This window comes from Nyctibius grandis, chromosome 8 (genome assembly GCF_013368605.1).
Source record: "Nyctibius grandis isolate bNycGra1 chromosome 8, bNycGra1.pri, whole genome shotgun sequence".
In the NCBI taxonomy this organism is placed as follows: Eukaryota; Metazoa; Chordata; class Aves; order Nyctibiiformes; family Nyctibiidae; genus Nyctibius; species Nyctibius grandis.
The window spans coordinates 563144-586820 of record NC_090665.1 but is presented as its reverse complement, the minus strand read 5'-3'; the positions used below and the strand labels follow the sequence as shown (position 1 = coordinate 586820).

General features: G+C 43.5%; 1 protein-coding gene across 1 annotated transcript in view; it reads right to left on the bottom strand.

The window, feature by feature from the left end:
* The window catches only part of MED12L (mediator complex subunit 12L), a 119219-nt gene that overhangs the window by 12231 nt on the left and 83311 nt on the right, over positions 1-23677 (bottom strand). The window contains 21 exon segments of the mRNA XM_068405779.1: positions 824-980; positions 1997-2359; positions 3541-3702; positions 4207-4342; positions 4837-4946; positions 6028-6117; positions 7322-7433; positions 9290-9451; positions 9779-9969; positions 10092-10166; positions 11148-11336; positions 11876-12072; positions 12835-12948; positions 14258-14359; positions 15075-15195; positions 16062-16203; positions 18658-18885; positions 20969-21100; positions 21543-21706; positions 22234-22377; positions 23365-23483. Of these exon segments, the coding sequence (XP_068261880.1) occupies positions 824-980; positions 1997-2359; positions 3541-3702; positions 4207-4342; positions 4837-4946; positions 6028-6117; positions 7322-7433; positions 9290-9451; positions 9779-9969; positions 10092-10166; positions 11148-11336; positions 11876-12072; positions 12835-12948; positions 14258-14359; positions 15075-15195; positions 16062-16203; positions 18658-18885; positions 20969-21100; positions 21543-21706; positions 22234-22377; positions 23365-23483 (3210 nt within the window).

Genomic DNA, 23677 nt, shown 5'->3' with positions numbered 1-23677 from the left:
TTTATAACGAGATGGCAGTAATTTATGCACGCTGTGTTATTTGATAGAAATCCTGCATCTATATGTCAGACTTACGAAGGTAATCTTATACATTTGTTTTTAAAATCAGCATTTCCTTAAACTTTTTAGCCACTGTCTGGTATATTCTGAAGACTTTTACACACTTAAAATACAGATCTAGCTGTATTTGGAGCTTCAGAAAAAATACTTAACATTTATAACTGGAACCAAACTTGTAAGCTTTTCCTGCATAATATTAGAGACAGCACAACAGTATTTCTCAAACCATCATGAACTGCTGCCCCCTACAGCAAGTCCAACCCCTGTGTTAAACCATGCACACACTAGCTGGAAGAAACAAAACAATCCTACAAAAAATAAAGCACGTATCACAAATGCTGAAAAAAAGCAAGCCCATGGATTGATTTATTCCATCTAGCAGATGTTCAATTAGCCACCACGGCTCTTGTTATGAGCCACAGAAGAAATAACCCAAAGGTCATTTGTTCCTTTTAATCATCCCTCTCTTTTAACTCCTCACTGAACTTCTATATATATATTCCTCACTGAACATTCTTATACTATCACCACAAATCCCAGAGTAGGTCATTTTTGCTTATCTACCAAAAGAATGTAATAGCTTCATAGAGACAGACCTACAACCGGTAACAGAGAGCCCTTCTGAAAAACACCTAACTAAAGGTATAAAATAAGTAGCATCAGCAGACACAACCTGCTTCAGAGAAAGTTAGAAACCAGACATGGTTTAGGAAGTCAATTTTTATCACAGCCCCGTGTCCGGGCACTCAGAGCTCACCCGTACCTGGCAGGAGGGGCTGGCTCTGCCCGAAGAAGCCCGGCTGCGGCGGCTGGCCCATGACGCTGTAACCCCACAAGGCAGGCTGAGGATGGTGCATCATTTGGGAGGAAACTGGTGAGTAGGTGGGAGGCACTCTGTATAAGCTGTTCTGTGGATATTCCTTAAAATGCACAGGAAAAGTGAATGTTACTGACATTCATACCTTACTAACTCATAAATAATGCCAATTTTCCTACTAAATTATTAAAGGACAGAGACAGCTCCCATTGTCGTGTGCAATGATGTAAAAAACAGATAAAGTCTCAGGCTGCCCACAAGTAATTAACACTAACAACTTCATAGACACACCACCCCCTTTCACCTTATTAGCAAGTTTTTCCTGCAGGCTATAATTAGGTATAGCACAAGGACAGCTCGCTGGATCAGTATATAACTAACAGGAGAAACTTAACTGAAACATCAAAAAGAAAACGATCTTAAAGTTACAGCTGCTTAAAACACAACACATTGACAACCCAGCTGGATGCTGACAGAATACTGTCACGTCTGCACCACGTACGACTACGTGGCAGCAGTGTGAAGAGGGTGGAAATGCTGCCGTAAATGTACATTATTATTTGGGTGCTGCCAGGCGTGTTTTTCTAAGCGTTGCTCTAAGTGATTCTTCAGCTTAGGAACCCACGCCTCAAAAACCATTAAAACCAAAAGGGAAAGTGTCTCAGAAACCAGAACAAACTGCACAGTAAAACAGTTTAATTACGTAAAAGAGCTTCTTCCAAACTGGTTTCCATTTGAACGGGACCTGGGTTTGAACCGACGTGTTTGCTCTCAAGGTAATTTGAACAGGAGGCGTTTTAGCAATTGATACAAACAACAACAGCTGTGCTTTGGGCCAAACAAGAAAGCATACAGGGAACCCAGAATAGTATTTAGTGAGCAAGATCCAGTCTAGCACATTTTACATAGCACGTAAGGTCCTAAGCACAGTGTGCTCCTCTACACTGAGCTCTATTTGATAGAAATCCACCCTCCTCCTGACCATCTCCGTTCACTGCCTTTATCAGGAGCCAGGCCTCCAGGTGCAGAACAATTTCTGCAGGTAGCTGAGACAGCACCACGCAGCATCAGGTGCTTGGCGAGATATTTCAAGTTTTGTGTGGGGCACCAACTACTCACATCAGCCCTTGAGCTTGACTTTGACTTTCGCTTCCTGCCCTTTGTCTTCTTCTCGTCGTCCGTGGTGAGTTTTCCCTGATCCGAGAGCTCTCCTGACTTTCTTTCTGGTTCCTGAGAGACAGGTGTGGTGGGCTCTTCCTCCTCCTCCTCGGGAGGAAGGGGCAAGGGCTCGAGGTAGTAACTCCGTGGTTTGGGTTTGGTGTGTGTGTGGTACAGGAGGAGATGCTGCTGCTCCTCGTACTTTATCACTTTCCTGTCAACACGAACTGTACCAAACCATGCCCAGGAGAGAGGAGCAGGATTTTTGTGACCTTCAAATAAATCCCAAGGGGACACCTTTTGTTTTGTTGAAACCTGAAGACCCTGTTTCGGAGTAAAAGTGAGTATTTTAAGAAAGCTGAACACTAGAGCAGACGACTTGCTTTTGTACATCATTATTTGAGTCAGAAAAATCCAAAAAAAGGACTTTTTCCTGTCCACAAAATGTACCAAATGCACACTGGTGGGATTTTAACCTCTATCCAAGGCTGCCACTAGATAAAAGCGACAATATTTTTATAGTACCATTTGCTTATAGCTATGCTAAAAATGTGAAGTTCCATCTATCATATTTTGTAGGAAAAGTTAAATATCTATCAAAAATTGCTACTCTGAGAATACCCTTGCTAAAAGGTTACACGTTCAAATAAGGGGAGAAAGCTTAAGCAGGATCACCCTCCATCTTCCTCCCGGCAAGTAACAGGTCAAAAGGTTCCCAGGTCAAACGAGCTCTCAAATGTAGGACTCTGCTTGAAAAGCAAACACGTTTGTAAGAGCTGCTGCTGTCCAACTCCAAGTCAAACGTAACTTCCTTCTTGGCAACGTCTGGAGCTGGCTGGTATCAGTCAAGACCCTACATCGCAAAAGTGGGCAAGCTGATGGCAACACCCACCACACCAGCAGTGACGAACCGCCCACGTGCTCTGTGGATTTCACACGGAAGGACCCACACAAACGTGGTGACTGGACCTTGAACAGGTCACAAAGTAAAGGGTGCCCAGACTCTGGGTGGTGGGTGCTGCTGCAGGGGTGGTGACGCTGGTGCACGGCTCCAGTCACACTTGGCTGCTTGATCCCCTTCGGCTGGGCTTTAACAACCCCCCACGTGCCCCTCTAAACTCACTCAGGTTTCACACTCTGCCTGAGAATTTTCACATGGATCATGTAAACAAAAATTGTGCAAGAATGTTTGGAGCAGAAACACATTTGTTACCAAAAAACAGCCTGTCACTTGCAACTGTTTTTAAAGGTGTTATTTGACAAGCCCAGCGTTCCTCACGCGTGGCATCACTGCCCACAGAAAGCCTCCCTGTTCAAAAGAGACTGCACTGCTGGGGCTGAAGCTTTAGTAGTGACTGAGAAAAGCTGTATTACAGCAGCAGTACGATGCTTTTGTGATACTTCATGTAAACGCCAGGACTGTACAAGCTGTACCTGTCTGCTGGAATTTCCCGTGCTTCAAAACTCATGGCAAAACTGAGACGAAAGCAAACGTTTACTCTTGCCTGTTTCTTATCAATGGAGTCAAATCCTGCAATTTTGTTCCCCTTGGTGTCGATCAAGGATCCCATGGGCTCACAAGTAATAATATCACACGTCTGCTTCGGCAAAGGGAGCAGCTGGCGAACCTTGTCGATGCTGTCTGAGCGCTTGTCTCCCAGCTCTTTCTAGAGAATAAATACACCAGTCAATCAAACAGAAAGGGGGGGAAAGGAGAAACATTGCACTGCTTTCACTATTAGAAAATGTCCAGTTTCTGGATGAATCATTTCCTTGTACTTTTACTAAATTTAAACAAGTGGCTTTGCAAGGGAGTTTTTTTGTTGTTTTCTTTTTTTAAGAACGTAAGTTGTCTTCTCACCTCTTGTCTAAACAGAACGTACAAAATACATAATACAAATTTAGTGTCTCAAACATTAATAAAAGTAACCAAGTGTCTTGCAGGGTCCCTAATTTTAATTTAATATGAAGAAAATATTAGAAGTCTGTCTTTCCACCCCCCACATTCCTGTATTTTTATTTTTTCCTTTTTCTCCTTGTTATCACTCCTGCTGTTTCAGTCTCTCCTGTTGTTCCAAGAGGCCTCCCCAGAACTAGAAATGAGAGGATTAAAAGATCATCACAGAACACAACTCAGAAGAAACACTGAAAAGACAAGACACAACACTTACTTTTAATTTTTTCACTAAGTTCATGTAAGCCCTTTTGTTCTCCTCGGGCCCTCCCTGGGAAGCGTTCGACAGGTCCGAGGCCAGCGTCCCGTTGATGAGGACGCCCAGCATATCGAGCACGGTTGTGAACAATTCGCTGGGAGTGAAGACAAGCGTTACCCTGAGGAAATACCACTTGCCCAGAGATCCTGGGACAGATACTCCCAGCAAAGGGCACAGAGCAGCTCTTCACACAGCCAGGGTTTTCAGGGCGTTCTGCACACACACACATTGCCACTTGCAGGCATAAGCCCCAGTGTACACATGCAGGGGGGCTGCCAAGACGCACACACATATCTTATTATAAACCCCAGCTCAGAGCTACAGAGAGCAAAACTGCTGACAGATAGTCATCAGGAATTACAGGCTCCAACTTAGGAAAGCGCTCAGGCACACGCTAGTTAGGGAAGAGTGTAAATGGTGGCTCTGTGCTTCCCTAAACAGAGGTGCTCCCCAACCAAGACCAGCACTGAGCAGGGAAATTGCACTCATGCAGTAAGAGGATAATTGTAAGAAAAACACAACACTAACATACATGCAATCTAAACTTAAAAGCACTAAGAATTAGCTTGTTTAAATGCTCAGACTTACTTGTTGGTCTGCATATCGACAGTTCCTGAAGTGATGATCTGGAGGAGCAGAAGGGCCCAGTCCGTGGTCCACTGGGTGCTCCTCTGCACAGTGTCAAACATGCCACCCACCTGCAAAACACCACAGCAGACAGCAGGCTCTGCGTTAGCTCACAGATGCACGCTCCCCTTATCATCTGGATTACTTATGAATAAAACTGCTATCCAGCCCCACGAGTTCTTCTGTGCTGAACGCCATCCTGAAGTGCTGACTTCAAACAACTTCTCCTCCCCACCCCATGCTCCCAGCAAAAAGCTTCTCCTAAGAAGGAACTACAGAAAAGCAAAATATTCCCCACACTTAAAGCTTATTTCAGGGTTGTGTCTTGCTCAATAAACACAGAGACTATTTCACTTTTCAGTACATGCTTTTAGCTCCTAAACCTTGCTGAGTTTGTATATAAGATTCCTCCTTGAACTACATACGTGGTTTATGGTTTACAGAAGGATCACATCTTGCTGCTTTAATAACAAACCAAATATTGCCCATATCAAGAGTTCTCCCAACCCACAACAAAGCGCCTGTCTCCGTGGCACTCGGTGGCAGGTGACAGCTGCTTGACTTTAAGCACAGTCACAGCAACCCCAAAGCTGGTCCCAGCTGGCTCAGGTCCCCTTGGCCTGACCCAGTGGCAGCACAAGGCTGTGGTTACCCACTGGCTGCACACCCAAGTCTAAGCAGCTCCCAAAGAGATGGGAGGAGAAACACGCTGCAGACTTACTCCTGCCTTGGTGCTGCCTCCTTCGGCCTTACACATAGTCCCCACACACCTCCTGCGCTGTGCCAGACAAGCTGCAGTGGCCCTGACCCCTGGTACAGAGGTTTCAAGAGATGTGGGACATTGGAGAACTTGATGGAAACTTTCCAAGTTGATTAATACATGTATCCAAGTAGCAGCAACTATAGTTGCACGTGTAAGTTAAACAGCCAAATGTTACATCCCCTGAAAGCTCTGGAAGGCTCAACGATATTGCCTAATGCCATAAAATCCTCGCTTGTTACGTGGGGATAAACCATCAGTGGACAACGGCCTGGAATGTCCACAAAGAGTGGACATAGAGTGACACAGTGCTTCTTGCTCCTTACCACCCACTCCAGAGCAGCTGCTACATCTTTTTATAACAGCAGGATAACCACATAAGTTTTTCTTACCAAGTTAAGCCGAAGCTGTAGGGCTTCATGCATCATTTGCCTGGCTTTAACATCGTCCTGGTACCGTTCTTCCCTCCAGTTACTAAGGATCTATGAAAAAGTATTTGATTAAGGTTGTTTTCTTCCTGTAAGAGAATGTTCTCCCTTTGAAGTTTAAGTATTTGTGACCATTATCTATAAGGAATCATAAAAGATTATTGAACTTTTTATCCTCATGCTTGTTTGAAGCGGATTAAGCAAACTAGCAGGGGAAAAAAATAATTTGTAAAGAGCTGATAATCTGCTATCTGTTGTGTGACTAGATCTTCCTGTTGTAGCAAAAAAGAAAATAAGCAGTTTTGTTACGTATTTATTAAAAATACTGTTTCAAACACCCTATTTAACTGTTCACCATGGGTAAGTAAATAGATCTCTTGCACTGGATGCAGCTTCCCAACAGGATCTGGTGGGATCTCTGGATGAGAAATGACCAGAGCCTCAGGGAACCTGGACCAGCTGCATTCAGGGGAGAACCCACACAGCAAAAGGAAAGCCCACGTGGCAGTAACACCAGGGGAAAAAACATCAAAGGAATGACTTTAACTGGGATGTGGACCTACAGCATAGCCTGGACCCGAGCTGAGATGCAATATGAGAAAATAACGGCCCTACAGGTATCAATTTTCACTGTCACAGTAATTCATAGAAACTAGAGAGAGAAGAAAGGAAACATGCACCCACTACACTGGGCCCTGTGTATATTCATTTTAAAGACAGTCTTAGGAGCTGTTGTAGGATAGAGCACGAGCTGGCCGGGAGCAGGAAGTCTGGAGCAGAACCAGCAGAGGCTGTGAGGAGGCACAAGGGATCCAAAGGAAGAGTGTAGGCAATGGGCCAGTTTGGGACTAGCAGGATTGTTTTTATAAATATGAAAAACTCTTAATGTGTACCAAGTGGAGAAGATGAAGGGTTTTCCTAAAGAAGGGAAGTTTCAAACTTGTAAAAACTTTTCGTGATCAAGCTAGAGACTGAGAAGATTGCTCCTCTCAGGGCAAGTGTCTTCTATAGTTTTTCCTGGAAAGAACTGAAATCAGACTCAAGCTCATTATGCTTCTCTGTAACAATTTTAGAAAAAAAGATGTATTCACTCTCAAAAAGGAACAAACACGTCCCCATCCTTCCTTCCTTCCTTGGACTGTTCCTTCTGGCATGCCACTGCACGATAGTTTTCCTGCTTTTACACCATCGTACACACATAAAACTGATGACACAAAACATCTAACGAAGGGTGCTCGTGGTTATGTGCTCGTTTTACCTGATTAACTTGATTCTGCAGTGATGTTAGGAGCCCTTCCCGTTGCTCATCCTGTCCCTTAAGGCAAGTAAGCACCAATGAAAGGAAAGGCTGCTGACTCAAGAGAGACATGCTTTAAGAGAGGCAAACACAGAAGGCAATTAGTAAAGTTATTTTGATACTTCCCATCCTCGCTCCCTTCCTTGTTTTGTCTGCTTTTTTCTCCTGGAAGGGGCACTGCCAGCATCTGTGTCTGGTGCTGGTTTAGTAAATTAAAACCTGGCCAGGCGAATTAAAAGACCACACACACAGGAAGGCAGAGCACCAGCCAGTAACAATGCAAGGGCTTTCAGATTTTTTTTTTTTAAAAGAATGTGTATCTGTTATAAACATAAAATTAAGACAAACGGAAAGAAATACATGAAGATTAATTTGGAAGTACAACATGTGAAGTAGAAGTTAAAAATATCAGCAAAGGGATTTGAGTAACAGCTCATGCAACGATTTTTGCAGTTTTAGGTATGTAAGCTCCTAGAAAATTTCATGCATCTGTGAACACAATATAAACACATTTCCACACATACACATGTGTATTGATTACAAGTACTCATTTCAACAGGTTTTTTAATTTGGCATTTAACTTGACTTCAACAATTCAGGTGACAGTATAAAGGAATGGCAAAATGCCAAGGTCCCACAAAAGGAGCAAAACAGAAGTCTGCATTTTCAAAAGTCATATTAAACAGGATTTTTCAGATTTTAAGAACAACATGGTAGGAAAACCTCTTCATTTCCTCATTAATTTCCATAAGAAAAATTGACAGTTTGCAAGATACACCTAACAGAGAGATGTGGAAAGCAAGATGTCTTCTTTATCTACCACAGATCAAGCAGGTATTACAAATGAATTAGGAGGATGAGGAAGAGATGGCTTCATAAAGCTAATACGAAGCATACTTAACTCAAAACCTGAACATGGCAAACAGAACTTCTACAGGTCAATACACCACCTAAGCAGCTTATTAAAGAAACAGCCCAGATGAACTAGGATAACAGAGTAAAGGGCACACTGCAATTATGATGGAAAGGAAAAAAAAATTAAACTTTCTAACCTTAAAGGGAAAATAAGCTAGGTGGAAGAGGCTGGAAATCGCAGTAGATTTAAAAGGCTCCACGGAATTTAACGTCAACCATAAGTCAACATCAATACATGCAACACAGGTTTACAAAGTGGAAAGCCCAATTACTGGTCCCACGCTCAGGGAAAGTATAGTGCATGACAACATCGAAGGTGATCAAAAAGACAACGGGCACTAGTAACACGTAAGAACAAGAAACTTATGGTGGAACCATATACAACCATCAAATACCACAAGCCTTCAGGAAGTGATTTGTTTTCTTGAACAACTGCACTTTGGAAGAGCTTCACAGAAAGAAAGATGGTTGGTATGTGAAGCTAAGATCTTGTTGTGTGTAATTCAGTGTAATTTCTATCATAATTCTAAGAAAATACAAAAGAATTACAGGCACTGTGGAAGAATATTTACTAAAGGAAAACCAATAACCATTAAGTCATTAAAATTCTCAGGTGCTTGGGAAGGTAGAGACGAACTTAAGCTTAATTCCCAACGGGAATTAAGTGACATTTTATGACAATATGGGATCCTAATGGCAAGAAACGTGCCACTTTTTCTACTGCCACAGAAGGAAAGAGACAACAAGCGCTCTAACTACTCTTAAATCTCTAACATTTCCCATCACCACGCGGCAGAACAGCCCCTGGAAGATGTGTTACAAAGCTCTCACATTTATTCCTCAGAAACCGATGATAATTCTTCAGACTAAATGAAACCTGAACATTGTTTGGGGTTGATAACTTTTTGCTTCACAGAACCACTGAGGTTTTGTGAAGCCGAGACCCAGTCCTCAGTATACTCCTCCTTCAGAAATACCTTTCAGCTCTGTGTACAGGAATTCCCAAGGTCGTACCTTTTTTGTTTCTGTCTATCTCTTTCCTTCTTGGAAGATGACCCCAAATGCTGACCTTTCTCCAGCTCCTCTCCTGCAGCTTTCAAGACCCTACCTTGAACTGAGGTAGGCAGTTTTGCAATCAAGGGAGCCACCAGCCACACTCCTCGCCGCTCAGAGGAACTAGAGGTAGAACAAATTTATTTCAGCCAAAATATCCATGCAGTTTTGCAACCAGTATTAGCTGTTGTAAGACCGAACTGCTTTAATAAAGCAGTTGACACAATGCATCTGGAGTAACTACTCTGGACTGTGCAGTCACAATTTCTGGCTTCCAGAAAATTCAAGAATAGCAACTATATTTATTGTTAAACAAAAGTAAATAGAAGTAACCTCCAGGTAACTCATTTCTGTACATTCCTGTTTCAAGTGCAAAAAAGTCTAGGCAATCGACACATAATCAAGCATCACGTTGGCTAAAATAATTAAAAAGGTGCTACAAAAAAATACCTTAGGAATGTCTTTTTACCATTCTGTCTTGTATTACTTGTGTCAGCATTTCCAACAGAGTTTGGATTGAAGAGGCCTATACCAGAGTTAGAAGAGTTATTGTTTAGATCAGCGGATTGCTGAAACACCTCTATTGTCGCCTTTGCGATATTATCCAACAAGCTGTTCATTTCAGCCACAGACCCAGAACCCTACAGTAAAACATAAGTAAACTAGCACATTCATGGTATGTTTGCTCACGGACTACGTTAAAATTTAACATACTTTTTTGCATTAAATGTTTAGATAAGAGAGTTTGAAAACAAATACTCACAGGCTCCTTCATGCACTGTTTGATCATTAGTTGCAGCTCCAACCAAGACTGCCGGAGAGTCCACTGATCTAAGTTCTAGGTAAGAATTGACATTACAAACACAAGTGTCAACACTTTACATGTCTGAAGTAAAAAAATAAGTCTCACAATTGAATACATTACATGCTAAAGCCTCATCTTGTAAGCAGATCATCACAGTCACTACTCTAATAGTCTAATGACATCCCAAAATATCAGACCTATTAAAGAATGTACGTTAACTTCCACATCTTTGCAGCTAATGTTGTTACTCAATGCCTTTAACCATGCAACTTTTCTGAATTAAAATCTCACTCTCTGCAAAATCTGAGTTTAGTTGAATACGGATACAGAAAACATAATTAACTCTTTCATTAGTAATTACATGAATCCGTGGCATTGCCATCCAAGCGGACATGTCTGTATTTAGCACAAGGCCACCTAGACACGACTAAAGTAAACGCAGCAGCTGAAGGGATTCGTTTGCAGGACACTGATCATTATTTCTCCTGGTCCAGATATTGCCGACTGGATTCCTCACAGATCTAATTCAATGGAAATCCATTTTGTAGTTTAAGAAATGAAGCGTCCCTAATGCAGCTGAATTTGAAGAAATGATCACTTTAGGACTGTCTGTGAAGGTGTCTGAGCCTTTTCCCTGGAGTAGAAGTGTCTTTCACCACAGCACTGCCACTGAGCCCTACTCCGACAGCCAGCACCCACCTAAGCAGTCCTAAAAGCAGCTCCCTTTTCAGTGCCTTCCTAACGACTGCCAGCGATGAACAGCAATGCTGAGCGTGCTGCACGCTTGTTTCCTCCATAACTGTGGAATCAGAAATAACGAGAGACCCGAGGTCACACCATAAAGACTTTTACCACAGTGATGGGGGGTCCTGAGCACATACAAACTGTAAAGAAGAATCTGATGCTTGATTGCACCAGGAACTGCAAATCAGTGTCACTTGGTGGCGGTGCTGAATGACAGGTTAAGAGTCAGTGACCACAGGTGGTTTTTCCACCTTTTCCCCCCTGCGTTACCTGAAGTATGCGTTTGATGTGCTGCCTCTGAGGGTTGTCACCCTCGGTGCATTCTTTAACACCATGAGGATAACAGATAAGTTGAAGGAGTTTCCGTGCTTGTTTGTTTGAAAGAACGGGATCCAAAATAAGGTCTTTGTCTGTGCACAGCCTCTCGGGTTCTTTTAAACAGTGCTCTCCAACCCATTCCTGTAAGTATTAAAGATAACAGATTCACGAGATCATTTCAAGGCAATATTAACTTTTGGTAAGCTAAACAGAAAAGTGATTTTTTCATATGCAAAACTTGAACTATGGTTCATGCAACATGTGAGATTAGAAATGTCTTCTGTCATTCAGTACCAGTGTAACACTGTTAACAGATTTTTCCAAAATTCATTTCTTCTACACTTTGAAAGTAACTTTGCAATAAAACAAAACACTACCGCAAAAGCACTTTGAGCAGGCAGCTGATGGAGTGGTGCAACTGTCTTCTCAAAGTGCTTGAGATTCAGGTAGGAAAAACACCTTAATTCTGATAGAGTGCAGGGAGATGCTAGTACCCAACTAAAGCGTTTTTCCCCCCAATAACGCACTACTCAGTGCGTAAGTTGTCCAAACCAGGAAACCCAAACACAACTCAAATATTGAGTTGACTTCAACAGTTGCACCAAAATATATGTTACACTTTTCAAACAAAATAACATCATTTCTCCAAATGAACACAGAAGAGCAGCTTGACAGATTACCTGCTGGCAGATCGTTCTCAGCACATATCTAGCGTACTCGCTCAAACTAGCAGTTTCTATAGAAATGGCTTTTCCGCATGACTTCAAGGCGTGAGAGGAACCCCAGAGTTCATCCTCATTGAGTTCGTCTAGTAAGCCTCTCACATGGAAGTCTTCACTCTTCAAGTTGACAGTGCTGCTGCCAATTTCGGCGTCACCTGTCAGCAGAAGCACAGGGTGAACTTCTACCCAAGCCGCCGTTCCCCCAGACCGCTTACCACCCGCCGAGGGACATCTGAGGAGGAAAGCAGGAGTGAGGCAGTCACGTGCAAAAGGGCAGCACTACCTGACTCTGAATATCACCATGTTCAAAGTATTGTCCACCTGCTTCGTTTTCCATAGGATCTTTTTACTGGGTATTTCAGAAGTAGGAAAAGGTTTATACAAATCAAACACAACTAAAGCCACTACGTGCTTGACAGCAAAAGGTCTGTGAGCGTATGGGATTGCTTTGGCAGATAAGGAGGAGCTGGGTTACTCACTCTTCTCAGATGTCCCTTTTCCAAGTCTTCTCTCTTACTTTGATTTATTAACACTCCGTAGATCAAGAGACAAGTTTTGAGCAGTGACCCCTTAGCCCACCTTACTATGAACTTCTTGACAAGAGACTATATTTCACAGGGACTCGCCTCTGAAATGTACTGGGACTTGGTGGCGGGGGTAGGGGTCAAAATGTGAAAAGCCACATCTGCTTAAAGCCTCATCAGCTGGGGCTGACTCACCAGAGAAAAATCCTGTCTCTTGACCTGTGGGGTAAATGCTCCTCGCATGCTACAGAAGCACGGACAGCATCCACATTCTTCTCCTGTCATCAGGGCTGTCGTTTCCCAGGAGCATTCCCAGGGAAGTGAACTAGCACGACCAGTTTTGTACCCAAATGCTAGAACAAAAACGTTACACAGGACTCTGCATAATCTTACCAAGCATCAAAATTGCTTTTAAGACTGCAAACACGGCCCCCACTTCTATACTGTTGTGAGCAGCAGCCAAGAGGTGACGATCGCAAGAAGAACGAATTCCAGGAAATAACTTCCCTGTGGAAAGAAGAGTACGTCTGGTAGAAAATGGTTGCTATTTACCAACTAAAATTTCCTTTGTACAAAATCCTTTTCATCTAGAATAGCTATAGAAGGACAATAACTGAATGAAGAAATGGATTTTCGGGAATTGAGACTGAAGACCAACAGGTAAGTCATTATAATCAGCTGGGATATGTGGTTATGATGTATTAATGCCAAAATAAGCTATGATTACTTAATGGAGAAAGGAGCCTGTCATTTCACTGTGTCCGTGTAAACAGTGAATTTAACCACAATGAGACACTAAAGTGTGTTTTGGTTTTGACTTCCCAGATTTAGGAAATTACTTCCCTCACCTAGTCTTCATTAGAAATGAGGCAAAATTAATTAATATAAATGCCTGCTGCACAGTTCTTTTTTTCTTTCAGTTTCTTTTTCCCATAGAAATACTCTTGTCATAAAATTTGCTGAAATACTTGTAAGTCAAAACACAGGTTATTTCCAGGCTTGTTTCCTTTTAATTGTTAGGTGCTTGTTCCTTACCCTTTTCCTTCCTCTTTTGGTCTGTGGCAAATACACACAGGTCAGACCACAGAATATTCAAATTTAAAAGGAAAGAGAACTGCATTAATATATTCTGAGAACTAATTTCCTCATGTTTCTTCTGTTGGACTAGATGCTTTATTATACCCTAATAAAAATCTGATTTAATTTCGATTTACACACCAGGCTACCAAACCCTGTGACGTGTGGATCCCTGTTAGCTTCTGTATCACTGCGAGATGACCCCCTACAGGAGCTGCCACTGCCCCGACAGCACTGAGCACGAAGGAAGGGGGGGACCGTGGCACGCGCTGCCGCTGCCAACAGCAGCACTGGCACCAAACCAGTGTTAACAGGTCTGAGCCTCACGTGACTGTTTCAATGAAATTCCAAAACAAAATGAGATCAGGACAGAACAGTTCTAAATGTTATTCCTCTTTGCTGAAGTGTACACAGCTGCTGTGTGAAAACTGGATTTTCTTTTTTAAGATGTGAAATTAACACGGCTGAGTTTTATGTCAACATTATGCCACACCTGGGTGGCCAGGTGCTGATATTGAATAAGTTTCAGGAAACTGCTATAGTTTTACACGCATATAAAACATTTCCCAAACAAGTAAGAATAGTACGTATCAACTCTTCACTAGTGAAACATCTGTAATTTTAATCCGGCTATCATTGCTACTTGCACTATGGATAATCTCACACATGAAATCTGAAGCCATCAAAACCCATCGGGTTCACTTTCTGAACTGAAAGGACCACGCAGCAGGCACCCTACCTGTTCCCTGGGGAAGGAGGCAGACCTGGGGTGTCCTGAAGAGGTGCAGGAGTAGCCGACAGGTCATCCTCGCCCCAGGCTCGGCGTCCGGATCTCCACAGGCTACGGAAGATGGGACGTGGACATGAGGCCTCTGCCCAGGACCTCACAAGTCCCAGTGGCAGGCCTGGACATGTTCTACCTCACAGCCCCGTTTTAAATGGGAATACAATAATTTCATCAACAGGAATCAGCATTTATGGCCTCGAGTCATTAAAAACAGGAAAGAATAGTCTGATGTTTGGTAAGCAAGAGATGTAATTAATGGCAGAAAAAAATACATGGTTAAAATGGCTTTTGACAGTCAAAGCAGAAATAAGAAACACAAATCCAAGCAGAAAGCGATAAGAAACGTGTGAAGTGGCCAAGGGGAACACAGCTACAGCACTCCAGGGCTGGAGGCGAGGACGATGAGGTCAGGGAGAAAATGCCAATGTCAGGCAGAGTGATGCCAGGGGAAATGCACAACCTGAGTGGACCTGGCAGACGTTTGAGCATATGGCATAGAGCAGAAAAGTGGAGAGCAGAAGGTGGGGCTGCGGAACAGAAGGGGACAGTGTGCTGCGAGCAGCCCTGAGCCCACTTGTCCCGTGGGGATTCTCTGATCTAACGTGGCGTCGCTCCATTTGGGAGCTGCAGGGACACACACGCTGCACGGCACACGGGTGGCACTCCATGCAAGAGCGCAGCTCACAGCACGCTACTTACTCCATCAATGGAGACTCCTTAAGAAGGCTGAAGTTTTTAATTTTAAGTTTTTCTCTTGGTATTTCCTTACCAGCTGCAAGAAGAGAAGGCAGTGCAACGTGCTGAACGACATCTTCCAGAGAAAAGCACTGCCGGGCGATCAGTATGGCAATGAACGTGGCCAGGGAATCGTGGAACGACAGGTCACTCACCTGGAAGGGAAAACATTGCAAGGCTTCACCTAACAGTGCACACACCACTGCCGTGATTATTAAGGAATTAACTATAAGAATAAAAAGTAAAATGCTTACACACAAGTATTTGTCTCTACGTTTTAATGCATTTCCCAAATATTTTATGGCAAACACTGATAGCTCTCAACTTCATTTTAACAAACACCTATTTCAAATGCCACAAATTCAGAAATAAAAAACATTAGTCTTATAAAAACTTGAGAAAACTTTATCATTCTATAAAAATTGATAACATCAATACTCATTCCTTAGCTTCAGGACAAGAATATGCCCCCAAAGTACACAGCTTCAATCTGTTCCTAAAGGCATACGTAATCAAACCATAGATAAATGTATCGAATCAAATAGTGGATAACATTAGTCACCATAATCCTGCTGAGTTTAACAGGACTACAGGAACTTACACCAGGTGAGTAGGGAGCAGCAAAGTGTATCACCCTTTCTACAACCTGAGAGCCTGCACCAAAACAAGGTCTTTAAAACGGAGATAATTATTTGCACACCCATCAGCTTTTTCGAAAGAGTATACAGGCATGGCTGCTCCTTTCAAAGAGCACCTCTGATATTCTGCATCATTCCATAATGAAGACAAAGAAAACTTACAAAGAGAAAACTCTAAGCACTGCCCCAATTCTACCTTAACCCTGAAGATGTAGGAAAGCATAAAAATCAAGCAGAAATCTCATTAAAAGCCTTGAAAGCTCAAACAGATACAGGACTAAATTTGTGCTGAGCATTTTGTACTGAATGGAAACCTCACTGTGCCTCTAAGCACACCCCAGGTAAACAGGTTGAACAGGTACTTCAGAAGATACTGAACTTACATCCACACTGCAGAGCAGATCATTGAACCCCCAGACATGATTTGAAGAGCAGCAAAGAGCTTTTACGACCCCTACCCACTCTGAGCTAAGCACCGTGCAGCATGCCGTCAGCTCTGCGCAAAGGTTTCCTATGTCATTAATCCTAGGAAAGAAGAGAAAAGCTAATACAGAAGCAAGATAGTTGGTAAACAATAAATATTTAGGTCAAAGCAGATCAGTGCTTGGCAGAAGAACTGGTGTTTCCTTGCTTAAGGTGGGGATTTGTGTTCAAATGCCATTATGCTGCTGTATATCCAGTTGGGGACAACTGGAGCACCTGGAGAAAAAGCAGTATGTGGCCTGCACCCGCATCCTTCCAACCTACAGCAGCACAGGGCCTTTGTTCTGTGTAAACCCTACTCTGCACGCCCCGTGTTCCTACCAGCTCCCCTCCCTGTGCTGAGCTGCCCGGGAGGAGGGATGGAGCACCCAGACCCCCGCTGCCGGACCCACAAACAGCACCTCCAGCCTCTTGCATGCCAAAACGTCATGGGAAAGTGGTGTGTGTGTGTGCACATCCCCCAGACCCACCGTGACCCCCCACCGCAGGGACCCTCCCGCCCTGCGCCAGGCCAGCACCACCGTTTGGGAGGGAGGACAGTCACAAAATCAACTGGCATTAATGAATTTTACTTCACAGTGTGTAACGTGTGATGGGGTGGACGATGCAGAGTTATGTAACATCTCAAAAAACAGAGCAGTGTTGACTCATCCCAGGGTAAGTTATATTTCCTCTGTTCCACAGTGAAACTCGTTTGGCCACATTTAGATGTTCCCCTTTGTTGCTCTTACAAAACTGCTTCCTCTCAGCTGCTCTGCCAAGGACGCCCCACATTTCACAGACTGGTTTGGGTTGGAAGGGACCTTAAAGATCATCCAGTTCCACCCCCCTGCCACGGGCAGGGACACCTTCCACCAGACCAGGTTGCTCCCAGCCCCATCCAACCTGGCCTTGAACACTGCCAGGGAGGGGGCAGCCACAGCTGCTCTGGGCAACCTGGGCCAGGCTCTCACCACCCTCACAGCAAAGAATTTCTTCCTAATATCTCACCTAAATCTCCCCTCTTTCAGTTTAAAACTGTTCCCCCTCGTCCTGTCACTCCATGCCCTTGTAAGAAGTCCCTCTCCCGCTTTCCTGCAGCCCCTTCAGATAATGGAAGGTGCTAGAAGGTCTCCCCGGAGCCTTCTCTTCTCCACGCTGAAGAGCCCCAACTCTCTCAGCCTGTCTCCATAGCAGAGGTGCTCCAGCCCTCTGACCATTTTCCTGGCCTCCTCTAGACCTGCTCTGGACATTTCAGAGATGGCTTCTTTCTGGGGACAGGGAGAATGATACAGGAGCCGCACACACTTTGGGCAGGAATCAATCAGAAACAAAAAGAAAAAAAAATCCACAATTTCCTTGAGTTTTGTGATCTGTCCACAACCTTTACAAAAGACTGTCAGCTACTGCTGCACCAAGGCCTAATCATCAAGACCAAGAATTTCCTAATAAAAATTGGAACAGAATCAGAACAGAACACCAAGTTCTGGTGGTTTTGGCTGCGTAAGAGGAATAAAGGTGCTGGGGGCAGAGGTAAAGGCTAGATCCAAAAATCAGTGTCCGTTTCACCTGGCACCACGGACTGCAGAATGGAAAACTGCAGAGGGTAGAACAGTTTCAACACTGCAGTGCTACATTTGCACAAGAAGGCTGAGTTTGTATGTTCACACACTGGAAGGAGGAGGCAACTGAGAGAAGCACATTTGAATTATGAAAGAAAACATACCGTCGGTGTAAAACCCTGACCCTGATGTTGTTGTACGGCAAGGGTTCTTCACTATACCTCGTCAGTACCTTGAGATCATCTAAAAAGATCTAACACAGGCATAAGACCCACGAAGGGTCACGCTGGATCAGACCAAAGCTCTGCCCGACTGTGACAGGAGCCAGCACGTGCTGGTGTCAGAAGGCAACACAGTAAGACAGGGCTGGACAGTGTTGAAGTGCAGACCTCATCCTAAACTCTAGTCACTGGAGACCGGCTTGAACTGTGCACCAGGAGGTCCAAGCTGCTCTTAAAATAGAACTGACAGCTGCTCTAACTCCAGTAGCTTCTGTCCAATAAAACTCTCAATACTTAAAAAAGTATTTTTGAAAAATCTACATATTACCTATGAAGGTGAATTCCATAGTGAATAAATTGCACATTTAATAAATTAAACACCAATTGCATCAGAAGAAAGAAATGACCTAATGCAGAACCTTCCCTCATTTACAGGCTCCTAATGAGCAGGTTGTGCTGAGCTGTTCTGTCTGAAACAGCACAACTGCTGATACAAAAAGTTTACTGACTGTCTTACAGTGAGTGCTTTCTGCTTGTTACTCCCTCCTGTTAAACTACGCAGACTGATTTAATGAAATAACTCAGAGGAAACTTACTCAATAAATTTTCAGCCACCAGAAAGAGTAATGAATGAAAACAATTGCAAAAAAGACACAAAAAAAACAGGTGAAAGGAAACCTCATATATACCATACACATATATACTGGTTCCAGCTCCAGCCCGGCTTGCCTTACCTCCCTGCATCCTGGTGCCCCATGCACACGTTCATTAGCGCGTTGCAGACGAAGCTGTAGCGGTTGGCTGCGTTATCGCTCAGGATCTTGCCCAGCATCGAGTAGTTAACGCTGTGAGCAGAAGGGTTCTCGATAAAATCTAGCATGAACTCTGGGTCCCACAGTAAATTGGAATTTGAAGGCTGCACGTTGCTGTATATCGTTTGCTTCACCTTAGAACAGGCACTACTGAGGACCAAAAAGAGAGACAGTTGCCAAAAACAGGTTTTGCAGAAATACTGTTGAACATCCCACGTGGGATTAGAAAAATCCCAGTTTGATCACCATTCTGCACACGCTTTCAAACCCATTTGATAAGGAGCATCTACCAGAAAATAAGGCTGATACATCAACGTCATTCAAGTTTTCCTGCAGATAAAGTCTCAAGTTTCCAAATCGCTTCTACACCCCAGGGCACCCCTGGGGACACCCTGTCACTGCCCTGCTCCTCATCGGATGCTCCAGGACAGGAGGAAGAGGCTGTTACCAGGATAATTAATCTACAAGAAGGGTAATGCCTGGCGTTAACCCTTTCCTCTAACAGCCAGTGTCACAGCAAAGAAAGGAAACCAACTATTGGAAACCAAACACCCCCACCTCAAACACCAGGCACCGTTTAAACGGGCTCTCACGCACCAGCGCCCTGGGCACACGTACGTCCCCGACACTGTCATCAGAGCATCACCTACACTTACCCCACGGGTCACAGAAAGTCCAAAACCCAAACAACACAACAGTGAGTGTGTGAGCAAAGCAGCCTCTGAACCCGTGCTTGCACAAGCAGTAACTCTGGGGGAGTGGTCAGAAAATAAGATTAAAAAAAAACAGTGAAGGAATGATTTAAAAAAAGGAAGTTTAGTGAATACAACGAAATATAGCGAGCATTCTAAACCAAAACAGGCAGCTCCCTTAGCAAAACCGGGCATGAGAACTACTGCAGGTGACAGTGGAAGGCATTTTCAAAGCAGCGCAGTCCACAGAAGGTAAGTCTCTACATTTGAACACTTATGAACTGTACTTTATTGTTGCTTCAAATTGACTTAGAGAGAAAGAAACAGCTGGACTTGCAGCGTGCTAAAAGGGAGCTAAAAATGTTGCCGTGTACAGAGAACTGGTTTTGGCTTTGTTTCAATTGCAGCAAGAAAACCAAGAAGAAAATGAGTGCAGTATTACCTTACACACAGCTGTTTAAAAGATGTATACATATATTTTATTACCAGTTTTTAGAGAATTTCTGACTCCACTTGTCTTAAAAAATGGGTTTCAAATCAAGTGCTGTATATCACATATTTAATATGATTCAATACCTTAAATATCTCTATATTACTAAATGATGCTTTGGTTTGCTATTGTAGGTTCGTATTAATTAAAATGTTGTTTTTTATTGTGTTACTGAACTTTGGGGTTTAAGTAGAAAAATGAACATACAGCTAAGACACTTCTGTAGTTCTTTGGTATTTCATATTTCTTTTTCCTAGTGTTTCTCATATTAAATGCTACTGTTCCCATGTCATTGTAAACCTATTAAAATATTATTACCGAGAACTCTTTTCCTGCTCCCTATGAAATGAAAACCACAAATCTGAAATACGCAAACCAAAACCAGGTATACAAACCAGGAGGGGAAACAGTAACTGAAGTGGTTTGTAACTCTCACAAGATGTGTATTTGCATACGAAAGGTTTCCACTCCCCCTTGAAAAAGGGCCAAAAATACAGCATATGGGTACCTAAAATATGTTTTTAATTTAAAAATCAAAGAACTGAGCATAAAACTTCACAAACTCAAACATGTTTGTGCCTCTTCCCACATCAAAGGCAATATTTAATAGAGTATCACAGCTGCGTCAGCTGAGTTTTTGTGATTTTCCACCCGACGCTCTACATATTACAGCCGATTTGCTGATGCATTATAGCAACCAAACCTGTCACATCACACCTACGAGAGCAGAGGTGCCTGGGGAGGGGTCTGATGCTGCCAATGGTCCCTGCTCCCCTCGCTGGTGGCTGAAGCGACGCGCTAACCAGAGCGCTGCCAGGAGGGCTCAGCCTCTGCCCCGCCGCAGCAGGTACCGGCAGAGCGCGAGGATGCCACGGGCTCAGGACCACGCGCTGCACTGCCATGCTCGCCACGGGCAAGAGAACTGCACCAGCAAAGGCAAAGCAGCAAAGGCAACGGCGTGTTTTCCACAGAAAGCAAACCAAACTGAAGCCACAGCAGTCCGCATCAGCCTACACACTAGGCAGTGGTGAGAAAACCCCACACCACCCACCTGAAGAGGTCTCCAAACTTGCTTCTCAGGTGACTGCAGGACACGTACAGATCATAGAGGTAAGCTAAAATACACCTTTCTGGGGAGGAACACTCTGAGGGATTAACGACGTGCTTTACCACCCCACACAACCTGCAAAAATAAAACCACATTTAGTTCGTCCCAACGCACCTTAGAAATGTGTCTCGTGTTGTTACACACCACATAAACCCCACCATTAGCTGGGCAACCTGATGACAGACACCTGCTGGCAGGGCTCCCGTGAAGTTTGGTGTCACCTGTGCACCTGCCTGGGCCCCGGGGAGGACAAGACACGGGGGCACTCGGGCAGCCCAGGGCAGAATGGGGCAAACAGGCAGGAACTCAGGAGACACAACTCCGCTCTTCTCCTAGGTTACAGAGCGTGCAGGTCCCACCAGCCCCCAGCAGCGGGGAGCAGGCTGCAGAGGTGAGCCATCACCCAGACCACTCACAGCCTTCCCACAGCAGGACGACAGGCGGTCTCACTACCTGAACCAGAACGCGTGGAGAGAACACCAAAAATAGTTTTTGGAAAACTGTAGCTGCCACAAACCCTTCGAAGACTTGTGCGGTCTGCTCCGAGTTGAGGATGAGGCAGGCGTGGTAACGCCGCAGGACGGCGACGATGCAGACGCACAGCCCCGTGGTGTAGCTTCCTGCCAGGCTGGACGACTTCAGCAGCAGCTCTGCCTCCACCACGCTCAGCTCGTTCAACAGCTGAAAACGCACACACAAAAATAACCTCCAAGTTAAACATGTAAAATAGGTGCAAAAAAAATACGTTAAGGAAAAACTACATGGCAAACAACAATGAAATTCCTTACTGCAGAACGAGGGAAAGAGGGAGCAAAATAAACTGAAGTATAACAGAACGTCCCTCAGATCTGCTCCTCAGAAATACGTGGCTTTTCTGGCACCCAGATGCTTTACTGCGCAATATGATGGCTCAGTCTGAAACAGTGAAGCCCATCCTAAAATACTTCGTGCTAAAATAATCCAGAATTTTATTAATTTTGAAAGATTTAAAAATAAAATACATCTATTGATTCTCCATAACTGTCCAAGTAAGACAGAAGGGGAAGTATCTGGCACTCTGTTTCAGAGGTCAGGAAACAAACAGATAAAAGCGCACGGCAGCGAATCAGGAGAATTTGCAGTCCCGCTCTTGTTTTTTTTCTGGTTTTACAGAAAATGTATCACAGCTTTGTCCTGACATAACCCCTCAAAAAACGAACTCAACTTACCTGTATTGCAAAGTCTATAAGCCCATTGATATTCAGTGCTGGCTCCATGAGATCGAAGATGAGCTGTATGTGGTGAGCCAAGGGGAGATGATAGGAAGTTCCTGAGGCAAAGCTAGTTATCTGTTCGAGAACGTTACTGGAGATCTGTGAACATGAATGTTGGGAAGTCACACGGTGACTGAGGGCTTCTCAGACACACCAGTGCTCCAAAACTCCTGTTTTGTAAGTGGTAACAGCAAGTGTCACTGCAATACAGATTTTTATTCTGTGGGGTATTTTGCTTTAAGGCAGAGGCCAAATAATTTTGCTTTCTATCTTACTTATTGTGATTTTTTTAATTGATAGTTTTCAGATAATTAATAACACATTATCCTGCAAACAAAATGTAATAAATTCGTTCAAAAGACCAGGTTCAAAGATGTCTTATAAATTAAGTATCAAACATGAACCTCTTTTACTTTGTTTCTTATGTTATTAAAACATACTTAAAAACAGTGACACCTGACAAAGGGATGAAATCCTATGCTGATACACTTACAAGTCCTAATATAAACCAGGAAAACTGGGCTTGTCATTTAAAACAAACTATTCATGTTCTCCAGGCAGCCACTGATACAGCTTTTTAACAGTAAAGGTTGACTATAAATTCTAATACCCAGAAAAGAACCAACTGTGTTATCCACCAGCTTCTCAGAGAGACACACTCAGTCTGTTGCACACAAACACAGAAGAGTTCAGTGCCCTTCACAAACACAGGTACAATAACACATCTTATACATATGCAGATTGGTTAATAAGTATCTAATTTACCAACAAGCCCTAAACAATGCTGTTAATGGCAATTTATGTAAAATTTATTTCAAATTTTTCATTAAATAATCATGACGTTATAATAGATCAGAAAGCTTCCTGCAAAAGGAACAAAACCCCCCAACAAACCAACCAACCCCCCAAATATCTCCTGAAGCAGGTATTTTAGAACACCAAGGCAGCGTTTTTTCTCTTGCCTTTGAAGCAGTGCCCTGAAAATTCTTGGTATATACAAAACACTTCTAAAAACCCAGATTTGCTTCCTATTTGATATCTCTACAGCAGAACGTAAAAGGCTACGGTTTTGTACAAGGGAAGTACCTGAGATGTCACCTGATGTTGATCAAAATAGGACAGTTGCTGTAGTTTTGTGAACACGGTCTCTAAGGTTGGAAATGCTTCTTGTTTGGTCTTCCTGGCTTTCTGCCCTTCGTCCCCAACTTAACAGATAAAAAATTATTTTGGTCATTTTATATGTAATGGAGCCCTAGTGGTTTTGCATTATTACTGATTTAAAAGACAATAAAAATCTTAATAAGCTTTGCTCAGGACTACATAAAACCCAACTTGCCTCAGTTTCCCATTATACTTGGGACAAATACGCACCACAGCAGGTAACAGCATCAAAGCTACC